The 19,758-nt window shown below is 59.7% G+C and overlaps 3 protein-coding genes across 12 annotated transcripts in view; 1 reads left to right on the plus strand and 2 right to left on the minus strand.

The window, feature by feature from the left end:
* Window positions 1-7,375, minus strand: part of DAG1 (dystroglycan 1) — a 49,987-nt gene extending 42,612 nt beyond the window's left edge. The window contains exon 1 of one of the 7 annotated variants that reach the window (XM_065075000.1): window positions 7,324-7,375. The gene's annotated coding sequence lies outside the window, so the exon portion shown is untranslated. Of the gene's footprint in view, window positions 1-3,994; window positions 4,067-4,781; window positions 5,017-7,214 lie in introns of those variants that run through there. The other 6 variants (XM_065074990.1, XM_065074992.1, XM_065075004.1 and 3 more) reach the window with 6 other exon arrangements.
* Window positions 7,376-7,603: 228 nt separating this feature from the next.
* MST1 (macrophage stimulating 1) lies at window positions 7,604-12,156 on the plus strand. Of its 2 annotated transcripts, none has more exons than XM_065075036.1 (18): window positions 7,604-7,778; window positions 7,976-8,135; window positions 8,283-8,395; window positions 8,525-8,639; window positions 8,867-9,003; window positions 9,081-9,201; window positions 9,302-9,420; window positions 9,512-9,677; window positions 9,776-9,906; window positions 9,977-10,079; window positions 10,163-10,299; window positions 10,420-10,455; window positions 10,527-10,638; window positions 10,711-10,788; window positions 10,854-11,000; window positions 11,082-11,188; window positions 11,702-11,841; window positions 11,923-12,156. In XM_065075036.1, exons 1-18 carry the CDS (start codon window positions 7,727-7,729, stop codon window positions 12,082-12,084), a joined length of 2,136 nt encoding a protein of 711 aa, XP_064931108.1. In that variant the 5' UTR covers window positions 7,604-7,726; the 3' UTR covers window positions 12,085-12,156. The 2 variants fall into 2 exon arrangements, with proteins under 2 accessions (XP_064931108.1, XP_064931109.1); XM_065075037.1 differs by having other exon boundaries at window positions 9,515-9,677.
* On the minus strand, window positions 12,137-18,449 carry LOC135580446 (acylamino-acid-releasing enzyme-like). 3 transcript variants are annotated; one of them, XM_065075034.1, is made up of 22 exons: window positions 17,491-18,449; window positions 17,269-17,377; window positions 17,060-17,183; window positions 16,872-16,953; window positions 16,678-16,753; window positions 16,414-16,556; window positions 16,115-16,252; window positions 15,951-16,042; window positions 15,802-15,842; window positions 15,616-15,737; window positions 15,372-15,432; window positions 15,174-15,268; window positions 15,039-15,090; window positions 14,880-14,968; window positions 13,684-13,825; window positions 13,477-13,554; window positions 13,324-13,404; window positions 13,156-13,244; window positions 12,874-13,064; window positions 12,702-12,804; window positions 12,522-12,628; window positions 12,137-12,444 (listed from the first exon to the last, which is right to left on the minus strand). In XM_065075034.1, the coding sequence occupies exons 1-22, from the start codon at window positions 17,689-17,691 to the stop codon at window positions 12,306-12,308; spliced, it is 2,355 nt and encodes a 784-aa protein (XP_064931106.1). In that variant the 5' UTR covers window positions 17,692-18,449; the 3' UTR covers window positions 12,137-12,305. The 3 variants fall into 3 exon arrangements, with proteins under 3 accessions (XP_064931106.1, XP_064931107.1, XP_064931105.1); XM_065075035.1 differs by lacking the exon at window positions 15,616-15,737 and having other exon boundaries at window positions 15,951-16,026; XM_065075033.1 differs by having other exon boundaries at window positions 15,616-15,842; window positions 15,951-16,026.
* Window positions 18,450-19,758: the final 1,309 nt, after the last annotated feature.

Here is a 19,758-nt window from a genome sequence, read left to right on the forward strand (position 1 = left end):
ACAGTGCTTCAAGTCCACAATACACAATTTTACATCTTTCCCAGCAGCAAATGAAGCCTTTTTTCACAATAGCTTAATTTACAAAGTTTTCCTGAGGCTATAAAGCTCTGTTCTTATACTTTTGTTACAAACAGTTTACTACCAAGGGTTGGCGGGGTTTTCATGCAGCACTGTTAGAACATGTTGCTTTAGCCTTCTCTGTACCTTTCTGAAGGAAATTTGTATTTATTCTCAGCAATTGTTATTCTGAGAAGATCAAACTTCTTACCTCCCTAAAGGCTGACCCCTGATATTCAAATAAAATTTTATTCCAAGATGTGATAAAGTGTTTCCTGAAAGAGCAACCAGCACAAGGCTGCTGGCATAGGGATAAACATGAAGCTCCAGCTTCACAAACACGGCTGGGAGCACAGAATTCCCCACAGAGGGACACAAGTTTCACATTTTGGCCACATGGCTCACTATGGGGGAGCTGAACTGATACCATGCAAACACATACAGCACCTGTGCGTTAGATTACATGAGACTGTTAGTCCAATCACTTCTGTATTACTGCCACCAAGGAAAATTTTAGTGCCCTGACCTGGACACTAATTCAAATAATGTTTACTGCCCTATTCCTGATGCTTTATTCCACACGAGATGGACAGATGTGTGTTGTGACCACACTCTAAAACTCGGGGGATCACTCAAGAGTTACCTTGTGCAAAAACACTACGTGGCAGAAGCTTTAAATTAACGCAGTGTGAGAACTAATGTAATCAATGATACAAGTTGTTTGCGCCTATTAAGTTCAGTTGTTGCCCATAGTGCTGAAATTATACTTTCAAATGTGTTTTAAAGCACACGCTGCTGCACAGCATGCAGGAGAAAGGAAAGATGCTGAAGATTTCGGGAGTAGATATGCAAGGGGGTTTTGAATTTTAGGAGAAACACTAGAGGAAGATGTCCCTTTGAACTGGCACAGTCCCACTCTTGTCTCCAACCAGTCTTTCCACTGCATCTGTAAAGGCAGAAGTCTAATTTTCTAAACACAGACACACAGCTACACTGATTGTGTTTATCTTCCCAATAGGATCCTGCAAAGTTTAATTCGGATAAGGTTTTAAAACAACCACCTGCTATTCCCCAATGCAAGCCTCAGGCAGTATCATTAAAATTCCACTGGAAATATTTCCTCTGGGGTGGGAAAACACCATGCACGATCTGTCATGCAGGAATCAGCTCCTGCAGCACAGAGAGCTCAGACACTCCACAGATCTCAAGACCAAACTATAAAGCCTAAGGGACACATATAGGGAATCACTGCGGCCTCAAATATCTGTATCAATACAATCCCAATGTCAAAATCATCATGTCAGATTTTCCACTGGCATCAAACCGCATTTGTAGATGACAGCCAGACCACTTTATTAGAAGAATTCCTTACTTTGGGAAAAGCAAAGTACTTACCCTCAGAGAAAGCAGATCTAGAGGGAAGGTCTTTTCCTCAGAAGAAAAAGAGAGCCCCAAAGCATTCAGTATCTGCACACACTCATCTTTTTCTGCCTCCTGGCTCAAAACGCCTCTGGCTACACACCTATAAGTCCATACCTGTGCAAGGTCTTCCTGTAGGAATCCCGAGCACCACAGCAGAAAGATAAGAAAAGATTGTGATCTGAAGTTGTGACAGTGTCACTAGGCTTTCGCATCACTTGTCGTAATTCAAGACTTCAGTGGAAAACTATTCTTACCCAAGCTCATCCAAAATCAATCCCTAGCCCTTGGGACTGATACAAAATGATCAGTATCTGCTACTGGAAACTTATCAAAATTACTGAATGCTAATCCTCACCCTTAAGGAACACACTTCACAGAAGATTAAGCTTTCTGAAGTCTAAACATACAACATAGTTCAAAAAAAAAGACAAGACCCAGTGCGAATTCATCACCTATATGCTTTCAACACTTGTATGACCTATACCTATGCTAGAGTAAACTGAAACCTCTCCCGTAATCACTTTTTCAGGCCCTGAGGAGGGAGGGGAGGAATGCCGCTCATCAGGTCCTCACTGAGGAGTATTTATTTGCAAAATCAAGTACTGCACGAAGAAGCTTTTAAAGCAATTTGTTGAAAAGCTCCAAGGAGCCACAATCCAAAATATTTCTGAAGCTGCCCATGTAACCCTTCTCAGAAAGCACAGTAGAAAATATATACCAGACCCTTATTCGAGGTTGCAACGATGGTGAATGCCATAGCTGAGCACTGTGGTGAGATCGTAACACAAGAAAAGGGAGAGAAAAAGGAGAAGTCATCAGCGGAAACCTTCATTCAAATATCTCTTTACAGGTCAGATGAGGCGAGGAGCCTGTTTTTCTAAAGAAAAACCCAAACCAAAGCTGAACACTGTCCACCTATGGGGTTGGAACTAGTTCTACCACTGTTTCCAAGCCCCAGCCTCTGCGTGTGAAGGTCTACCTGAGATAGCGTACTTTGAATCCCACCAAGGAATACTCTCCAGGTCTAGAGGATACCTGCAGGCCAGTGAAACTGGGGGACAACTCTATCCTGAAGAAGAAAATATCCATCACAGCTAAGAGCAGTGTTTTGCTGACACAGCAGCTCCCTGCCTCTGGGGATGGTCCGGCTCCCGTCCCGACCGGTTTGCTAAGCCAGTGGAAAAAGTGTCCAGCTGCAAAAAAGAACAATTTTATGCCAAATTAACAGCATCAGTTTGTCAATGCACCAGCTCAGCACCACAGCTGGCACATGGGAGGAGGCAGGAGGGCACAGCTGAAAGCACAGAAAGAGAAGGGCCCTTTGAAGGGCACCAAGGCATGAGGTTTGTCCTGAGCTAACCCACCACCCCACAGCACAGGACCACGGCCACCTCTCCCTGCTCCTCCGGCCTGGGCCTCGGTTCCTCCCCACCCACGCTGCCAGCTGCCGACAGGCTCCTTCCAGGGACAACTCAGGTCACTAACTTGCAGAAAGTTAACATAGGGAAAAAATAGATATATCAGCTCAGCAAGACGACTGCAAACACCACAGCCACAACCGTGTGCCTGGAGGCCAGACCTCTCCTCTGGAAAGCAGGGAGTCCCGCGCCCGCTCGGCCGGCCCATGCACACCACTCTCAGCTGCTCACGGCACCGCGGCCAGCACGGCCGTGGTGCCACCAGGGCTGACGTGACCTGCCAGTGACGCAGGAGGCCACATGGCAGAACACCACTTGTGTCAAGGTTTCGGTGGCTGTAGTGAGCGCATGGTGGCCCAGCAGACCCCCACTTCCAGCTCTGGGGTCCCAGCATGCTGCCCAGGGACGTGGAAGAGCCGCAAGGCTGCGCCGCTGCCATCGGCAGATATTCCGGGGAATTTCCTAACGTGCATCAAGCCTGGCTCCCGGATAACAACACTGCTGGGTTGTGGTGACCTTGAGCAGGACACAGCACTTGGGAAAAGAGGGTACATGCCTTATATCACTTGCATCCCAACAAATAGCTCAGGCAGAACCATCACCAGGCAAGAAGCTCCAGCTTTAACTCAGGCTGTGGTTTCAAGACATGCGTCCATATGAGCACATCACTGCTGACAGAACGGGCCCCCATTGCCTGCCCACACCCCGATCAAAGCCACACTGCACACCTTCCCCCATCTCATCACCAGACACCCAGAACAGCTCACGAACCACGTGCGAGTGCTGGGACCTTTCTGCTGGTCCCCAGGAGACAAGTACATGGACCCAGCAGGCACAGCAAGGGAAAGGGAGCAGGTCTGCCTGGCCATGGGCCTCAGACCATCTCTGGACTGAGTTGCACCAGCAGATCAGCTCAGATGCCCACTAACAGTACAGCAACAATAAAAGTAGAAACATCAAATATATACAACCATCTTTCCCACCAGCAAGCCAAACTTCTATCCCAGAAAAGCTGAGCGAGTGACAGTTTAAGCAAATGGATAAGTGCAGGGAGATACACAGACAGAAAAACACATTAGACTAGGAAGCGCACCTACCTAGTGTATTCATGCAGGTTAATATATTAACTTTCCTTTCAGCAGCACCAGTAGTTTGCTCAGACTTGAGCAATCTCACAAGCAAGCCCTAGAAGTACAGGTTCTTCAGGCTGATTTTTTTTTTTTTTTTCACAGCTTAAACATGGTCATAGACCTCTTTGAATCGGGTTTAAGGTACAGAGCTCTCCAGACCACACAAACATCCTAAGAACAAACATTTCCAGCATACCAAGAGCTCAGATACAGTAGGTCAATCCAAACGTGTTTATTTGTATTTCTCCCAAATCACTGCCGAAGTACTCGGCGCTGAAGGATTGACAGCCTCCCACTGATTCTGCAAGAGACCAGAAGTAATTGGTAGACAGTCTACAAGCACCACAAAGAATGTCAGAGGCATTTATTTATGTGACCCCTGTTTGCCCAAGGAGAATTCAGAGTTTGCATTTTCCTCATTCAAACTAACCATTACTAGAATGAAATCCTCTCTACTATTCCTCAGGTAATGGGAGGAAAGGCAGAAACCATCCAAAATCATCCTCATAACAAAACTTTTCAGACAGCTGCCATTGCCGAAAGGAGACAGACGGTTTCCCTGCTGTCAGCTGGAGTTCCTCCCCAGGCTGGCACAGCACCCTGGTCTCTCTCCAGGACAATCTCTCTTGTTATCTGTCCAAGGGACATGGAAGAGTTGAGGAGACACCATTCCCACTGTTAAGCAACACCCCTCGTGCCAGGGCAGAACAATCACACCTTCCCTGCCAGGCTGACAACACGCTGCAGCTCACACCTGTGGCACAGACACCAAAGCACGGAAATCCCCACAGGACCCACTGCTGCACCCACGTGGTTCCATTCTTCATCAGGCCCAAGCAGGACCGCTGCTCTCTAGTGCAAAGCACCACCGAGGCTTCTCAGCCGGCATGCTCACACTGGCCAGGACGCAGCGCTCCTTCCTACGTTACCCACACAGCAAGAGACACACAAGAATTCCTCCGGACCAGCTGCCCGTGGAAGACAAGTTACGGTCAGAGCTTTGAGCCAATTCTAACTGTGCACTTCACAGCTGAAGCTGACAAAAGGTCTCACTCTGTCACGCATCCTCCTTCATTTCTTGTAGCAGCTGAGCCCAGCACACTGGGCAATGAGAGACAAGAGGAGAAAGAAGGGGACAAGCAGCACTTGAACTAGCAATGAGTACCAGCTGTTCCTAGAAGCAAAGAAGTACCTGGTGTTAATAAATCCCATACAAGACCTACAGCAAGGCACAGAACACCTTTACTGATATCAGCCCCACAGCTTTTGATAATTCTCCAGGCCTAATATCAGCAAATAAGCAGAATTTACTACCAAGTTTACATGATGCTGAAAGAAATGGGTATTTCTAAACTCATATGCGCCATAAACAACATCTTCTAGTTTTTTGGGAGCTGGCACAAATTCTCGAATAAGTGAGTGCAAACTCCTGCAGCAAGAAGACGGCGCGACCTGGAATCAGCCAGGCTTTGCTGATTACTCCTCTGAGTAAACAGTGGTGTTCCCAGCACTTCAGCTCGCTCTCAAGCTTCTCCCGTTGGCATACTACCCTATATTTAGGATAGAAGAGTGCAATGACAAGCATCGGGAAGAATGAATAAGTGGTTTAGGATGCTCAGAATAGTGGCAGAGACTGCGTGAAGAAAACTGTACTGAATTAGAAACTCTCAAAGTGAGGAAAGGAATCTGTAAAGCTAAACATGGGAAGAGACAGCATTCTATACATAAAGTTAAACAACAAATTTTGTTAAGCACAGTATTCCCAAGGCTAGAGATGCTAGCGGTCCATCCTATAACAGCAGCAAATGGTGGAAAGAAGCCCCTGCCTGGAGGGGCTGAGAGAAGACAGATGAATACTTGGTCTTTTTATATATATATAAAAAAGGATTTTAGTCTCATTTTGGACGGGTGAGCAATATCAGTGCCATTTTCCCAAGCCTAAGAGCCAAAGCTCCAGGTCCAAGGGAGACACAGCCCTGCAGGGAGTGAGCACAAGCCCTGCTGCCAGCTCCCACGTCCCCTGCCTGCGCCTTCCCACTCCAAGCAGCGGAGACCAAGTTAAGCTCTAAAAACACACTCCGTGAGTTTGCGACTTGCAAACCTGCAGCAAAACTTACTAAACTCATACTTGTTGACTTGACGGGCGCCAGAGTCTCGGGTGAGCCCCTCCACAGCCTGTTGCTTCTGAGGAGCCAGGGTGGCCACAAGGAATGTTCTGCATCTACACGTTTTTGTGCAGCAGAACTATTTAATTGCATTTAGTCACCTGCACCGCTGATAAAAGTTTGGCTGTGCGTCTATTAGGCCCAAACAGCCCCTACTCGCAGTGCCCAGCCCAACGTCGGTCCCCGGAGCCCCCGGGCCCCACCGAGCCCGGGCCAGAGGAGCCCGTCCCACGGCGGGGCCGGGGGCCACGGGGCTGCCCGGGTCCCTGAACGGAGCACACCCGGGCAGACACCAACTCCGCCGGGCACCTGCAAATCCACCTGCACTCCCGCGGAGCCAGGCCGGTCCCGCGGAGAGCCGCCGGGATCCCGCACACGCCGACGGGCCGAGCCCGGGAATCCCGCCCGCGCTCCGGCACACCTCGCCAGGAACCAGGGCACATGCGGGACCGGCTGCCGCCACCTCCAGCACCTGGGCCGCTCCCACCGCCCCCGCCGGCGGCTGCAGTGAAGCCTCACGCCTCGTCCGGTACAGCCCAACCCGGCACAGCCGCTCGGTGCCCCGGGCCAGGCCCACTCCGCCTGCCGCCCGCCGGCAGGGCCAGCCCCGCCGGGCACCCCTGGGCGCGGCGCCCACCCAGGCCCTGGCCGGCGCCCGAAGAGTGGCCCCGGCGGCGGGAAAACACTGCGAAGGGGGAAGCGAACGCGGCGGGGACAGTGGCACAGAGGCCGGACCCCGCAGCAGCCCAGGCCGCCGCCCGCGCCCGGCCCCGGCAGGCCGCGGAGGGGGCGCCGGGGCTGAGGCGGCGCCGGGCCGCCCCCGCCGGGCCGACCTGCTGCCCGCGCACCGGGAGGCCGAGCCCGCCGCGCGTCTGCCCAGGCCGCGCCGCCGCTCCCGGCCCCGCTCCCGGCCCCAGCCCACCCGGTAGGCCAAGGGCAGGGCGGCCCGGCAGGTGCCGTCGCAGCTCCGCGCTGCCGCCGCCGGGCAGAGGCCGAGCCCCCCCGTCCCCGCGGCCCCTCACCGTGCGACGGCCGGGCCCGGAGGCCGCTCCCCGCCGGCTCTCGCCGCCAGCGGCCCCGACGCACCGAGCGGGCGGCGCGGCGCGAGCGCGACCCCGCGCGGGCACGTACCTGGGGGCGGGGCGCGCGGCGCCTAGCAACGGGCGGCACGAGCGCGCCGCGGCCAATGGGCGCCCGGCGGCCGAGTCCGCCCCGCCCCCTCCGCCCCGCCCCACCTGGCCGCTCGGGGCCCCGCCTCCCCCCTCGCGCTGCGGCCGTCCCACGCGGCCCCGCCCTCCCCGCGGCCCCGCCCCGCCGCCCCATCCGCTCCCTTCTGGCCCCGCTCCAAGCCCCGCCCACAGCCCAACTGACCCCGCCCCCGCCCTTTAGTCCCCGCCCCCAGCCTCGCAGGCCCCGCCCCGCGCCCCACGTGCGGCCGCGCCGCGGGGTGACCCCGGCCCCGCTGGCCCCGAGCCCGCGGGCAAATATTTGCCGGGGGCCGGCCCGGCGCGGCAGCAGCCCCGGGGACGCCGCCATGCCGCCTGTGCTGGGCGTCCTGCTCGCCCTGGCCGCGGCCCTGGGCTCAGGTAGGGCCCCGGGCTGGGCCGCCGTGGAGCTGGAGGGCGCGGGGGGAGCAGGAACCGGGGGCTGCAGGAACCGGGGGCTGCAGCGGGTGCCCTGTAGGGCAGGGACCCCTCTGCTCCGCGGGACATGGGTCCCGTGCTCCGTGCGGCCGGGGTGTGCCCGTTGTGTCCCCAGGCTGAGCTCCTGCCATGCTGCCCAGGCCACCGCTCGCCCCTCAATGACTTCCAGCGCCTGCGAGCCACGGAGCTGGTGGCGGTGCCCGCAAACCCAGCAGTGCCCACGGACCCAGCACTGCTGCTGCCAGAGCGGGGCTCTGTGGGGCAGTGTGCCCAGCACTGTGCTGCCAGCCTCGCTTGCCGGTGAGCGGGACGTGGTGGTGCCATGGCGCGGGTGGGAGGGCAGGGGCCGTGACAGTGGGGTCACGCCATGTGCTTGGGCCCATATGTGTGCCCATGTGTGTGCCCACGGGTCCTGGCCCCACACGGTGCTCCTGCTGTTCCTCACAGGGCTTTCCACTACAACCGGCAGAGCCAGCTGTGCCAACTGCTTCCCTGGACCCAGCACTCACCCCGTGTCCAGCTGCAGAAAAACATCCACTATGACTTGTACCAGAAGAAAGGTGGGCTGGTGCCATGGGTGAGCATGGGGGCACCACAAACTGGGCATGGGCCACCCAGCACGAGGCCCCCCACTGCCCACGTGCCACAGCTCGGTCCTGGGCTCTGACACGGTGCCCGGCTCTGCGCAGACTACCTGCGGGACTGCATTGTGGACGATGGCAGCAGCTACCGTGGCACACGGGCCATGACGGAGAAGGGTCTGCGCTGCCAGCACTGGCAAGCCACAACACCCCATGACCACAGGTGCCCCCATGTCCCCAGCTGCCCCGTGACACGTGTCAGTGGCCCTGGGCAGTGTGGGGCAGTGGGGAATGGGCTGGGGACAACGTGGGGGCAACAGGAACAGCGTGGGGGTGATGGGGACAGCACGGAGGCAATGGCACTGACCAGGGGTGAAACATCATTGTGGCTGAGCTGGCCACGAGGCGAGGGGCTCCCGGCAGCCCTCCTACCCATCCTGCTGCCGGCAGGTTCCTGCCATCCCCCCGCAACAAGCTGGAGGAAAATTACTGCCGAAATCCCGACCAGGACAAGCGGGGCCCGTGGTGTTACACCGTCGACCCCAACGTCCGGCACCAGAGCTGCGGCATCAAGAAGTGTGAGGACGGTGAGTGCCACTGACCAGGGACACCCCATGCTTTCTGTCCCCCCCACCGCCCACTTAGCCCCCCTGGCTGTCAGCAGCTGTCTGCATGACCTGCAACGGGGAGGACTACCGTGGCACCGTGGACCACACCGAGTCGGGGACCGAGTGCCAGCGCTGGGACCTGCAACACCCGCACAAGCACCCCTACCACCCTGACAAGTACCGGCCCCTGGCCCTGGGCAGTGCACAGTGCCCCAGCCACGCCAGGTGCCGGGGCAGTGGTGGCACCTTCAACCACTGCTCCCCGTCTCCGGCCCAGGTACCCTGACAAGGGTCTGGATGACAACTACTGCCGCAACCCCGACAGCTCTGAGCGGCCCTGGTGCTACACCACCGACCCCAGCCGGGAGCGCGAGTACTGCCGCATCCGCATCTGCAGTAAGTCCCCACTGGTGGCACCGCGTGGCACAGGCCAGGTGTCCCAGGTGCCACCCTCACCCTGCGCTCTGCCCCACTCCTGCCCCACAAGCAGAAAAACGCCCGCGGCCCCTCAATGTCACAACCAGCTGCTTCAGGGGCAAGGGCGAAGGCTACCGGGGCCGGGTGAACATCACCGTGTCGGGGATCCCCTGCCAGCGCTGGGACGCCCAGACCCCCCACCAGCACCACTTCGTGCCTGAGAAGTACCCATGCAAGTAAGGGGGTGGAGGAGGTGCACCCAGGGAGGGCGGTGGTAGGCAGCACCCATGGGTACAGGACCAGGGGGGAGACACCCACACGGCCCCTGCGCCAGGGACCTGCAGGAGAACTACTGCCGCAACCCCGACGGCTCAGAGGCACCGTGGTGCTTCACTGCCCGCCCCACCATCCGCATCGCCTTCTGCTTCCACATCCGCCGCTGCTCCGATGAGCTGAGCACTCAAGGTGAGCTGCCCCCAGGCACCCGTCCCCGGGGTGCCTGCCAGGGGTGCCAGCCCTCTCTGCCTGTCGCCAGAGTGCTACCACGGCCACGGGGAGCACTACCACGGCCACATCAGCAAGACACGCCAGGGCATCACCTGCCAGCCGTGGGCTGCCCAGGCGCCCCACATGCCCCAGTGAGTGTGTGAGGGAGCGTGCTGGGCAGCATGTGGGAATGGGGACAAGGATGAGGATGGAGATGGTGACTTCTTCCCGGCAGGATCTCGCCCGTCACCCACCCTGAGGCACACTTGGAGGAGAACTACTGCCGCAACCCCGATAACGACAGCCATGGCCCCTGGTGCTACACCATGGACCCTCGCACCCCTTTCGACTACTGTGCCATCAAGCCCTGCTGTGAGCACAAGCCAACACCCTGTGGAGCCAAGGGGGACCCCAGCCACCCCCTGGGTGGTTTTGGTCCCTGCAGGGTGGCTGGGTCCCACCCCAATGCCACCCTCTCCTTTTTCTCCACAGCCGGCAGTGCAGTGCCCTCTGTCCTGGAGAACGCAGGTGGGGGCCCGTGGGTGCTGTGGGGTGGGTGCCAGTGGCATGGCCCTGGCTGATGTCTCCCCTGCCAGCAGATGTGGTGGCGTTCGAGCAGTGTGGCCGGCGGGATGAGAGACTGCAGCGGAAAGGGCGCATTGTTGGTGGCCAGCCCGGCAACTCGCCCTGGACCGTCAGCATCCGCAACCGGTGAGCGGGTGCCCCGCTGGCACTGCTGCACGGCCAGCATCCCCAACAGGAGCTGACCCCCCGTCCCTGCAGGGCCGGCGTGCACTTCTGCGGGGGGTCCCTGGTGCAGGAGCAGTGGGTGATCAGCACACGCCAGTGCTTCTCCTCCTGGTAAGGCCATGGCCAGGGTGGGGGGTGCTGGGAGCCCCCCACACCCACACATCCCCATCCTGCAGCGATGCCGACCTGACGGGCTACAAGGTGCAGCTGGGGACACTCTTCAAGGACCCTGGCCCTGGGGACCCTGACCAGCAAACCATCCCCATCGTCCGTATTGTCTGTGGCCCCTCCGAGTCCCAGCTGGTGATGCTGAAGCTGGCAAGGTGAACAGCCATGTCCTGGGCCCCATTGTGCCCCGCTGCTGGCCGGGCTGGCACCACATCCTGCTGCCCCTCTCGCCGCAGGCCAGCTGTTCTGAACAGACGTGTGGCGCTGATCTGCCTGCCACCTGAGCGCTATGTTGTGCCCGCCAGCACTGTCTGTGAGATTGCTGGCTGGGGGGAAACCAAAGGTACCTGCCATGGGCAGCCCCTGCCAGGGACTCCCTGTAATGGCATCCCCTGACCATCCCTTGACCACAGCATCTCCCTGCCCGCAGCATTCCCCAGTTCCTGGCATCCTCCTGTCCACAACATCTGCCTTTCTTGACACCCCCTTCCATAGCATTTTCCTGCCCATGCCATTCCCCCACCAACAGCATCCCCCTGTCCGTGGCATCCCTCTTCCATGACATCTCCCTTCCACAGCATCCCCCTGCCACAACATCCTCCTCCCCATATCTTCCTGTCCATGCCATTCCCCAGCAACAGCATTCCCCGACCCCAACATCCCCTGCCTGCAGTACCTCCTGGGAGGGCACTCCTCCTCCAAGGGTGTCACCTCGCATGCTGTGTGCCCCCACCCACAGCGTCTGCCCAGCCATGACACCCCCTGCCATGCCATCCCCCTGCCCGTGGCATCCCCATCTGTGCATCCCCTGCCCCATCATCCCCTGCCTGCTGCCCCGTGTGCCACCTGCCCGCAGGCATGGGGGACAGCAGCGTGCTGAACGTGGCGCGCTTGCCGGTGCTGGCCCACGGTGAGTGTAACGCGGCGCTGCGCGGGCGCCTGAAGGAGAGCGAGCTGTGCACCGCCCCGCTGCGTGCCGGCGTGGGGGCCTGCGAGGTGAGCGGGGCTGGGGACCGCCACCTTGGGAGCCCACGGGCACCAGCACCGGGGGGTGACACCGCTCACCGTGTGCCACAGGGAGATTACGGGGGGCCGCTGGCCTGCCTCACCGCTGACTGCTGGGTGCTGGAGGGGGTGATCACCCCCTCCCGCGTCTGTGCCCGCACTGACCAGCCCGCCCTCTTCATCCGCGTCTCCCTCTATGTCGACTGGATCCACAAGGTGATGAAGATGGGCTGAAACAGCTCAGCCCCAGCCTCGGCACAGCCGCCACCATGCAATAAAGGCGTGGCTGTGGATATCTGTGCTGCACAGAGTCTTAGACATTTATTTAGCTCCAAACTCCAACCCACGCCATCCTGCCCCTGGCAACGCTCACTCCATCCTGCTCTGGTACTGGTGTGGTCCCCAGGGCCAGCGGTCACCCTGGGGCCGGCACAGCCGCAGGGCCGCAGTGGGTGCTAGGTGCTGTGCCAGTCCATCCTGTCCCGCCAGGGCTGTCCCACGTGCTGGAGAAACCAGCAGGCGCAGTTCCCAAAGACATCGGCCTCTGTCTCCACACCAGTGAGCGCGTGGCCGCCCTCTGGGTACCACAGCAGCCTGCGGGACGGGACAGGGGATGCTCAGCTGCTCGCGGGGGCTCCTTCCCTGCCCCCACCCCCCTGAACCCTACTCACCGTGCCGGCACCCCCTTGGCCCGCAGCACCCGGTACAACTCCAGAGCCTGTGTGGGGCTGACTCGCCGGTCCCGGCCACCCACACACAGCAGCACTGGCGTCTGCACCTGCAGCACAGCCAGCAGTGGGTGCCCAGCGCCCTGCACCAAGCACTCCGCACCCATCCTGCCCCTGCCTTACCTGGGCCACCTGGGCAATGGGTGAGCGCAGCAGCATGGTGGCCACCTCCTCGGCACGGGGCACCCGCTCAAAGGAGTACGGCAGCCCCAGGGAGACATAGCGCCTGTGGCACAGAGGCAGCCATGGGTACTGTGGGGATGTGGCGTGGCATGGAGTAGGGGGTAGCACTCACCAGTCAGGGATGTCAGAGGTGCCCAGCAGAGCGGGCAGGTTGGAGACAGGGCTACGCAGGGCACAGGCTTGGTAGCGCTTGGGCTCACGGGCGAGGAGGTGCAGGGCAATGAAGGCTCCATGAGAACCAGCCAGCAGGGCCAGGCGGTGCGGGTCCAAGGGCTCGCTATGCAGCGCCTGCTCCACTGCCAGCTGCGCCCGTGGAGCACCCACATATCAGCACCCCAACCTCAGACCCCCTCGGCAGCACCCCATCCAGCACCCCCAGCCCAGCACCCCTCACCTGGGTGTCCGCCACATCCTGCTCACCAACGCGGGAGAGCAGGGAGGTGATGCTGGCCTGGCCGAAACCCAGGGAGCCACGGTAATTCACTGGGGACATGGGGGCCGTGGGTGCCACATCTCCGGCAGGGCACAGGGCCCATGTGTCCCCAAGCTCCCCAGCACTCACCCAGGAGCATGGCGAAGCCCAGCTGGCACAGTGCAGCCATGCTCGGACGCCAGCGGGCATCAAAGACTGCATGGGGGCCACCTGGGGCCGGTGGGGACGTCACCCAGGGTGCCATCAGCACTGCTAGGGTGTCCCCACCTTCCCCTCACTCACCATGGGGGCACACGACAAGGGGGTGTGGTGCCATGCTGTTCGGCGGGCTCAGCAACAGAGCCTCAAAAGTCTGGGTGCCTGCACCAGGGAAAGGTCCTGCTCAGCACCCACCACCCCAGGCACCCAGCACCCTGCCCTCCCCCTGCTCCTGAGGGTCCCCAGCACCCAAGCAGCACCCAGGTGCGGTGGGGGCCCCCAGGCACTCACTGTGTGCAGTGCGGCTCTGCCCATTGCAGGGTGGCTGGACCGTCAGGGTCTTCCAGGTGACACCGGGCACTGTTGGGGCATCCTCCACTGGCACCCAGCAGAGGGGAAGCTCCTGTCCTGCTGGTGGCAGCACCGCCACCACCTGGGGACACGCAAAGGGTGGCAACAGGGCACCCCTGTCCCCTGCTGGGGGGTGATTGGCTCCAATGTGCCTGCAATGCCAGTGCTCTGTGGTGCCATCCTGTGCCATGCCACCCCATGCCACGTCTGGATGTGCCGTGTTGTGCCTGTCACACCACTCTGTGCCATGCCATGCTGTCCTTGGCCACACCATGCTGCACTGGGTCCCAGCACGCTTGCCAAGCTCTGCTGTTCCTTGCCACGCTGTGCCATGCAACACCGCGCTGGAGCTGGCTGTGCCTCGCCACGCTGTGCTCCCCTGTGCTGTGTCGTGCCAGTGGACGGAGGGGACTGTCCCGCTCTGCTCTGCGCTGGGGCAGCCTCACCTGGAGCATTCACTGTGCGCAGGGCTGGGTGCCATAGGATAAAAAAGATATTAAGCTACTGCAGAGTGTCCAGAAGAGGGCCAGGAAGTTGGTGAAGGGTTTGGAGAGGAAGATGTATGAGGAATGGCTGAAGTCACTTGGTTTGTTCAAGCTGGAGGAGACTGAGAGGAGACCTCATTGCAGTTACAGCTTCCTCGCAAGGGGAGGAGGAAGGGCAGGTGCTGATCTCTTCTCTCCAACAACAGAACCCAAGGGGATGGCAGGAACATGTGCCAGGGCAGGTTTAGGTTGAACATGAGGAAAAGGTTCTTCACCCAGAGGTGCTGGACAATGAACAGGCTCCCCAGGGAGGTGTCACGGCCACAAGCCTGACAGTGTTCGAGAAGAGACTGGACAATGTCCTCAGACACACGGTGTGACCTGTGGGGTTGTCCTGTGCAGGGACAGGAATTGGACTCACTGATCCTTATGGGTCCCCTCCGACTCAGGACGTTCTATGATCCTGTGATTCTATGCCGTGGCTGTGCCCTGCAATGCTGTGCTGGGTATGGCTGTGCCATGCTGTGCCTGGTCATGCCTAGCTGTGCCATGCAGTGCCACACTGTGCCATGCTGTGCCATGCCATGCTCTGCCTGGCTGTGCATTGCCGTGCCACATTGTTGTGCCAGACAGTGCGATGGCTCCGCTCACCAGGCTGGGGGGACGGTTTGGGGCTGAGCAGGTGGCCACCAGCAGGTCCCACTGGAGGGTGAGCAGCTCCCAGCACCCTTCGGGTGACTCTGGGGACAAAGAGCACATCGGCACTCACAGATGCTCACCGGGCACTGTGGGCAGCCCAGTGCCATGTACCTGCTGTCAGGTTGGTGACAGTGGCTGCCTCTGTGTCCACGAGCAGCAGGTCCTGCAAGGGGGCAGAGCACAGGCAGCTGTGTCACTGCAGGGCATGGTAGCCACATCCCTGACCCGCCTGTCCCCAGGGCTCACCGTACGGCTCCGCTGTGGGGTGCTCAGCACCACTCGCCGGCTGTCGGCTGCCCAGCACCGCAGTGGAAGCTCCTCTGTGTAGATCCCAGCAAAGGCTGGGAGTGGGCAGAGCGATGGTGAGCCGGGGCCATGGGCACCTGGCATGGGGGGTCCCATCCCCCTGGCAGCACCCAGCCCTGCCCACTGTGCCACACTCACCCTCCGTGGGTTCCTGCACCACCTCAAGCACGGTCACTGTCTGCCTTGTCTGCCAGGTGAGCTGGAGAGAGCCAGTGGTCAGGGATGGGCCCCAGCCAGGGAAACTGGGGTAGGGGGGCTTGGGGATTGATCCCACCCCCGGCCCCAGCCGGGCACAGTGGGAGGCTGTGACATCCCAGGCTGGGTACCACACCATAGTGCAGCGTGGCACAGCCGTGCCCAGCACCCGCAGGGCCCCGCTCACCATGCGCAGGCGCAGGCACTGCCGGTGGGGCCCCCCCACAGTCCCCTCCAGGTAGAGCAGGCGCTGGCCATCGGGGCTCAGCCGGGGGGAGCAGGCAGCACCACATTCAGCCGACAGCAGCTCTGTGGGTGGCAGGCTTGAGCACCTCGGGGACCCCCAAGTAACGCCCCACATCCCAGTACTCACCGCAACACCCACTGGCCAGGTCCAGGTGGAAAATCCCTGACCTGGGGAGGAGGCGTGGGTCAGGCTGGAGCCCCATGGGCATGCTGGCCCCCACCGCCATGCTGACCCAGCACAGTGCAGGCATCCCGGCGTGGTGCTGGGGGACCCACCTCCTGTTGGAGCAGGCTCTGAGCCCCAGGCGGAAGGGTTCGTGCCACCAGCCCACAAAGACCACACCACTGTCATCTGGGGACCACAGGGCCTGTGCAACAGCTGAGCTCATCCCACAGCCCCAGGCTGCCCCCCCCGGCACTCTCCCTGCCCCCCGTCCTACCTGGCCAGGGGAGAGGTGCTCTGGGATGTTCTCCAGCACCGAGAGGCTGCTGCTCGCCAGGTCCAGGACACAGAGGACGGGCACGCTGCGGGTGCTCAGCGCCTCCCCCCAGTCCTCGTGGTACACGAACTGCTCGCCCTGTGGCACAGCCCCATCAGCCCCATGGCCCCAGACACAGGGCTCTGTGCATGGTATGCTCGTGGGGTGTATGGCATGCTTCTGGGGTGCACAGCATCCTTATGGGGCACACAGCACACACACAGGGTGTGTGGCACATTCACAGAGCACATGGCACTCACCCCCTCATCCTCATCCTCCTTCACCAGCCTGGCTGCTCCTGGCACATCCCAGGGGCTGGGGGGCCGTGGTTTGGGTCGGCTCTTCTCAGCCACATAGAGCAGTCGTGCCTCCGAGTGGGACCAGGCCAGGCAGGCAAAGGGCCCTGGCATGGAAAGAGGTGCCAGAGCCCAGGCTGGCACAGGCACAGCCGGGCACAAGGCAGGCGCTGGGGCCACTGTCTGTGCTGCAGGCGGGGGGCACGGTGCAGGGGGCAGGGGCCCTACCCTCCGCATACACCTCCCCGTGCTTCCCCAGTGCTGTCAGGTCCACGCTGTGGCTGCGCCCGCTGCTGCCCCACACCTGAAGGGACGGGGGTCAGCACCAGCACACCATGGCCGCAGTGCCCACCACTCCGTGCTAGCTCTCCAGCCAGCCTGGGGAGCCACAAGGCTGCCGTGGCTGGGGCAGCCCGCGTTACCTCCAGCAGCTCGTGGCCCTGCCGCGGGCATCGGCTGAGCATGGCACGGTGCTGCCCCGAGGGCGAGTCCTGGCTGAGGAGCCTGCAGGCGGGAGGGAGGCAGGCTGCGGTGGGCACGTGCTGTGGGCACCGGCCACGCGATGGGCACCGGCCACACCGCCCCAACCCACAGCCCGTCCGTGCCATACTGGTTGTGGATCTCGGTGCTGAGCGCTGCCTGGCTGACGGCGAGGCCGCTGGCTGTACGCTGCAGGCTGTAGTGGCGGCTGAAGCGCAGGAGCCGGTGGCGGGGCACATCGTGGCGGCTGCACTCTGCAGGACGGGACCGTCGCTGCCACTGCCTGCCTGCAGCGGGCCCGCAGGCAGAGAGCACCGAGCTGCTGTGCCCACCACTCACCAGTGTAGAGCAGGAAGGTCTGTCCCCCCGCGACGCTGCCAAGGGCTGCACGGGTGACAGCCGGGAACCGTCTCAGCTCCCGGTAGCAGGCAGCAGGGCTGGCGGCCGCCTGGGTAGGGGCAGAGGCATGCTGGTGGGGGGGATGGCTCACACCTCCGCCTACTCCCACCCACCAAACAGAGGCTGAACCCACCCACGCAGCCCCCAGCCTCCCCTGCCCACCTCTGTGCCCCGCTCAGCTCCCGAATCCATGGGGCCTTGCTCCGCCGCGCTGGGCCGCTGGCACCGTCTGCTCGGCAGCGCGGCAGGCTGCCAGGCCGTGCGCGAGCAGCCGGCGCCAGGGGCCTGCCCGGCGCCAGCCCTCCAGCTGCCCGGCGCTGCCTGTCCTGCCCGCAGCCACGGGGAGGTCCCATCTTCCGCCATGGGGCACCGCGGCCCTGGCAGCACACACACTGACCCCTGGGGAAGGAGGGGCTGGTGGCCATGAGCCCCAGGGGCACCAGGAGTGGAGGTGGCACTGGCACCAACACCACTATGGGAGACACCGGGGTGCTGAGCTACTGTTTATTGGGGGGCAGCAGCAGCAAGTTAGCACTGCAGGTGCCTGAGCAGCCACAGCGCCATGCTCATGAAGGGATTTTGGGGCCTACAATAAGCAGGCAGCCCAATCACTGGAGACCAAAGGAGCCCTTGGCGTGGTGTGTCCAGCCTCAGCCTGTTCATACAGGAGACAGCACACAGCCCGGGACCCGAGAATCAATTTTCTTCCCAGCTGATGCAAAAACAAGCAATAGACTGGGGCTGGGAGGGGCCTGGCACAGCCCCTTGGCTCTGGCATGAGCGGTGTTGCTCTCTGGAGAATTACTGACCTCCGCAGGTGCTGTTACCAGCAGCCAAGGCTAAAGAGTATTTTGAAGAACATGTGTTTCATCACACCTGTAATTGTCTGTTGTTACTAATACAAAACATTTGCCCTGCTCCCAAATGACTGGGGAGGAGCACAGGGAAGGCTTGGGGGACTTACCTGGGAAGCTCAGGGAAGGCCCAGGGCCCATTCCCTGCTCCTGCTGATCCTCCTTGCTACAGCCCCTTTCCTACACACTTCTGGGCAGACAGGCAGCACAAAGGATGTCAACAGTCCACCCTCACCTTTTTACAGAGCTAGGGCAGCCAAAGCAGGTACCGCTATCCCAGTTTTATTAGGGGAAACAGCCAAGGTTAGTAAAGTCACCAGCAGCAGAGGGTGGAGAATGGCCTCTAAGAGGTAATGTAAATCCACTTCTTGCACCCATTTCTCCAACACACAAGCAGTATTTTATTGCAAGAGAGCCCTCCTGCAGTTCCTTTCTCTTGAGTTAAAAGCAATGTTTAACCCAGCCTCAGCTCCGACACCATCTGTGCCCTTCTCTGCCACAAGGGCCACAGGCAGCACACACTACGCACACCCAGCTTTTAAGTCAGGCTAAATATCAGAGGTGTCCCTGGAGACTTCCTGAGATTGCTCTTTCTGTACCTACAGAGGCACATGGATCTCCTGTGAACACAAGTCAAGGTGAGCTGTTGGCAGGACTCCGAGTTTGATTCATCCACTGTTTCCCCAGGATATCCTTATCAAACTTTTGCTCCACGGTGTACCCAGTGAGAATCCTCCCCCCAAAAAGGGCTCTTGTCAATTACTGGCTTCACATTTCTGTGATTTGAAGTGGAAAGGCACAAGGATGTGTCAGACTGCAGAAGGGAAGAGGGAGGATGAGGGGAAAGGGAAGCTGACCCTAAAGCTTTTATGTGCACCGGGACCAAGTCCCAGGTCCTGATGCTTTGCCGAGTTCAGAGCAAGACTGCTAGCAGCTTCTTGGAACCAGACAAAGCTCTAAGTGAACCTGGAGACCTCCCGTACCCCCGTGACTCTCCCAGCTCACTGACCTGGCGTGGCCAAGAGGCCACTTCTACCAAATAGAAGGTTTGAAGAAAGATGACTTGATTCAACAGTCATAGTACACACTGCACACTTGAAAGCCTCAGCCTGTCACAACCACAGCTATTACTTAAGTTTTCTGGTCTTTTAACACGTTATCCCTATGATGCTTATTTATCTTACTATTTTTGGGGGGAGAGACAACTACTCAAGGTGCCTTCCACTGCTGTCAGCGCCTTGGCACTAGAACACAAGCAGACTCCATCTTCTGGGAACACTAAAGAACAGTCAGGCTTGGCAAAGCCATTAGGGACAATGAGCAGCTCTTCCTCAACAATTCACCTGTGTCCTGACACATTCCTCTCTTGAGATCACCTCAGGTCACTGAATTACTATCAGGTTCAATCGCCTGAAACATAGAGGGTATGAAGGTACATTTGACTTTGAAGCCGTCTCTGAAAATCAAGGCCCTGCTACCAGTAGATACCTAGAGAGCCCGAAAGTTAATTTTCTAGAGGCTAGAATTATTTGAGAAGTCTGGTCCAATCCACCCACTCATCTTAATATATGTGCTT

The sequence above is a fragment of the Columba livia genome, chromosome 10 (genome assembly GCF_036013475.1).
Source record: "Columba livia isolate bColLiv1 breed racing homer chromosome 10, bColLiv1.pat.W.v2, whole genome shotgun sequence".
NCBI classification, from domain to species: Eukaryota; Metazoa; Chordata; class Aves; order Columbiformes; family Columbidae; genus Columba; species Columba livia.

Bases quoted from the DNA above. Each gene is read 5' to 3' on its own strand.
- MST1 (XM_065075036.1), top strand. From the start codon at position 7,727: ATGCCGCCTGTGCTGGGCGTCCTGCTCGCCCTGGCCGCGGCCCTGGGC. The intron at 10,300-10,419 runs GTGAGCACAAGC...TTTTCTCCACAG, and splicing joins CTGTGCCATCAAGCCCTGCT to CCGGCAGTGCAGTGCCCTCT. The intron at 10,639-10,710 runs GTGAGCGGGTGC...CCGTCCCTGCAG, and splicing joins ACCGTCAGCATCCGCAACCG to GGCCGGCGTGCACTTCTGCG.
- LOC135580446 (XM_065075033.1), bottom strand. From the start codon at position 17,691: ATGGCGGAAGATGGGACCTCCCCGTGGCTGCGGGCAGGACAGGCAGCG. The intron at 16,754-16,871 runs GTAACGCGGGCT...CCGTCCCTTCAG, and splicing joins AGGGCCACGAGCTGCTGGAG to GTGTGGGGCAGCAGCGGGCG. The intron at 12,805-12,873 runs GTGAGTGCTACC...TCTGTGCCACAG, and splicing joins ACCTCTGACATCCCTGACTG to GCGCTATGTCTCCCTGGGGC.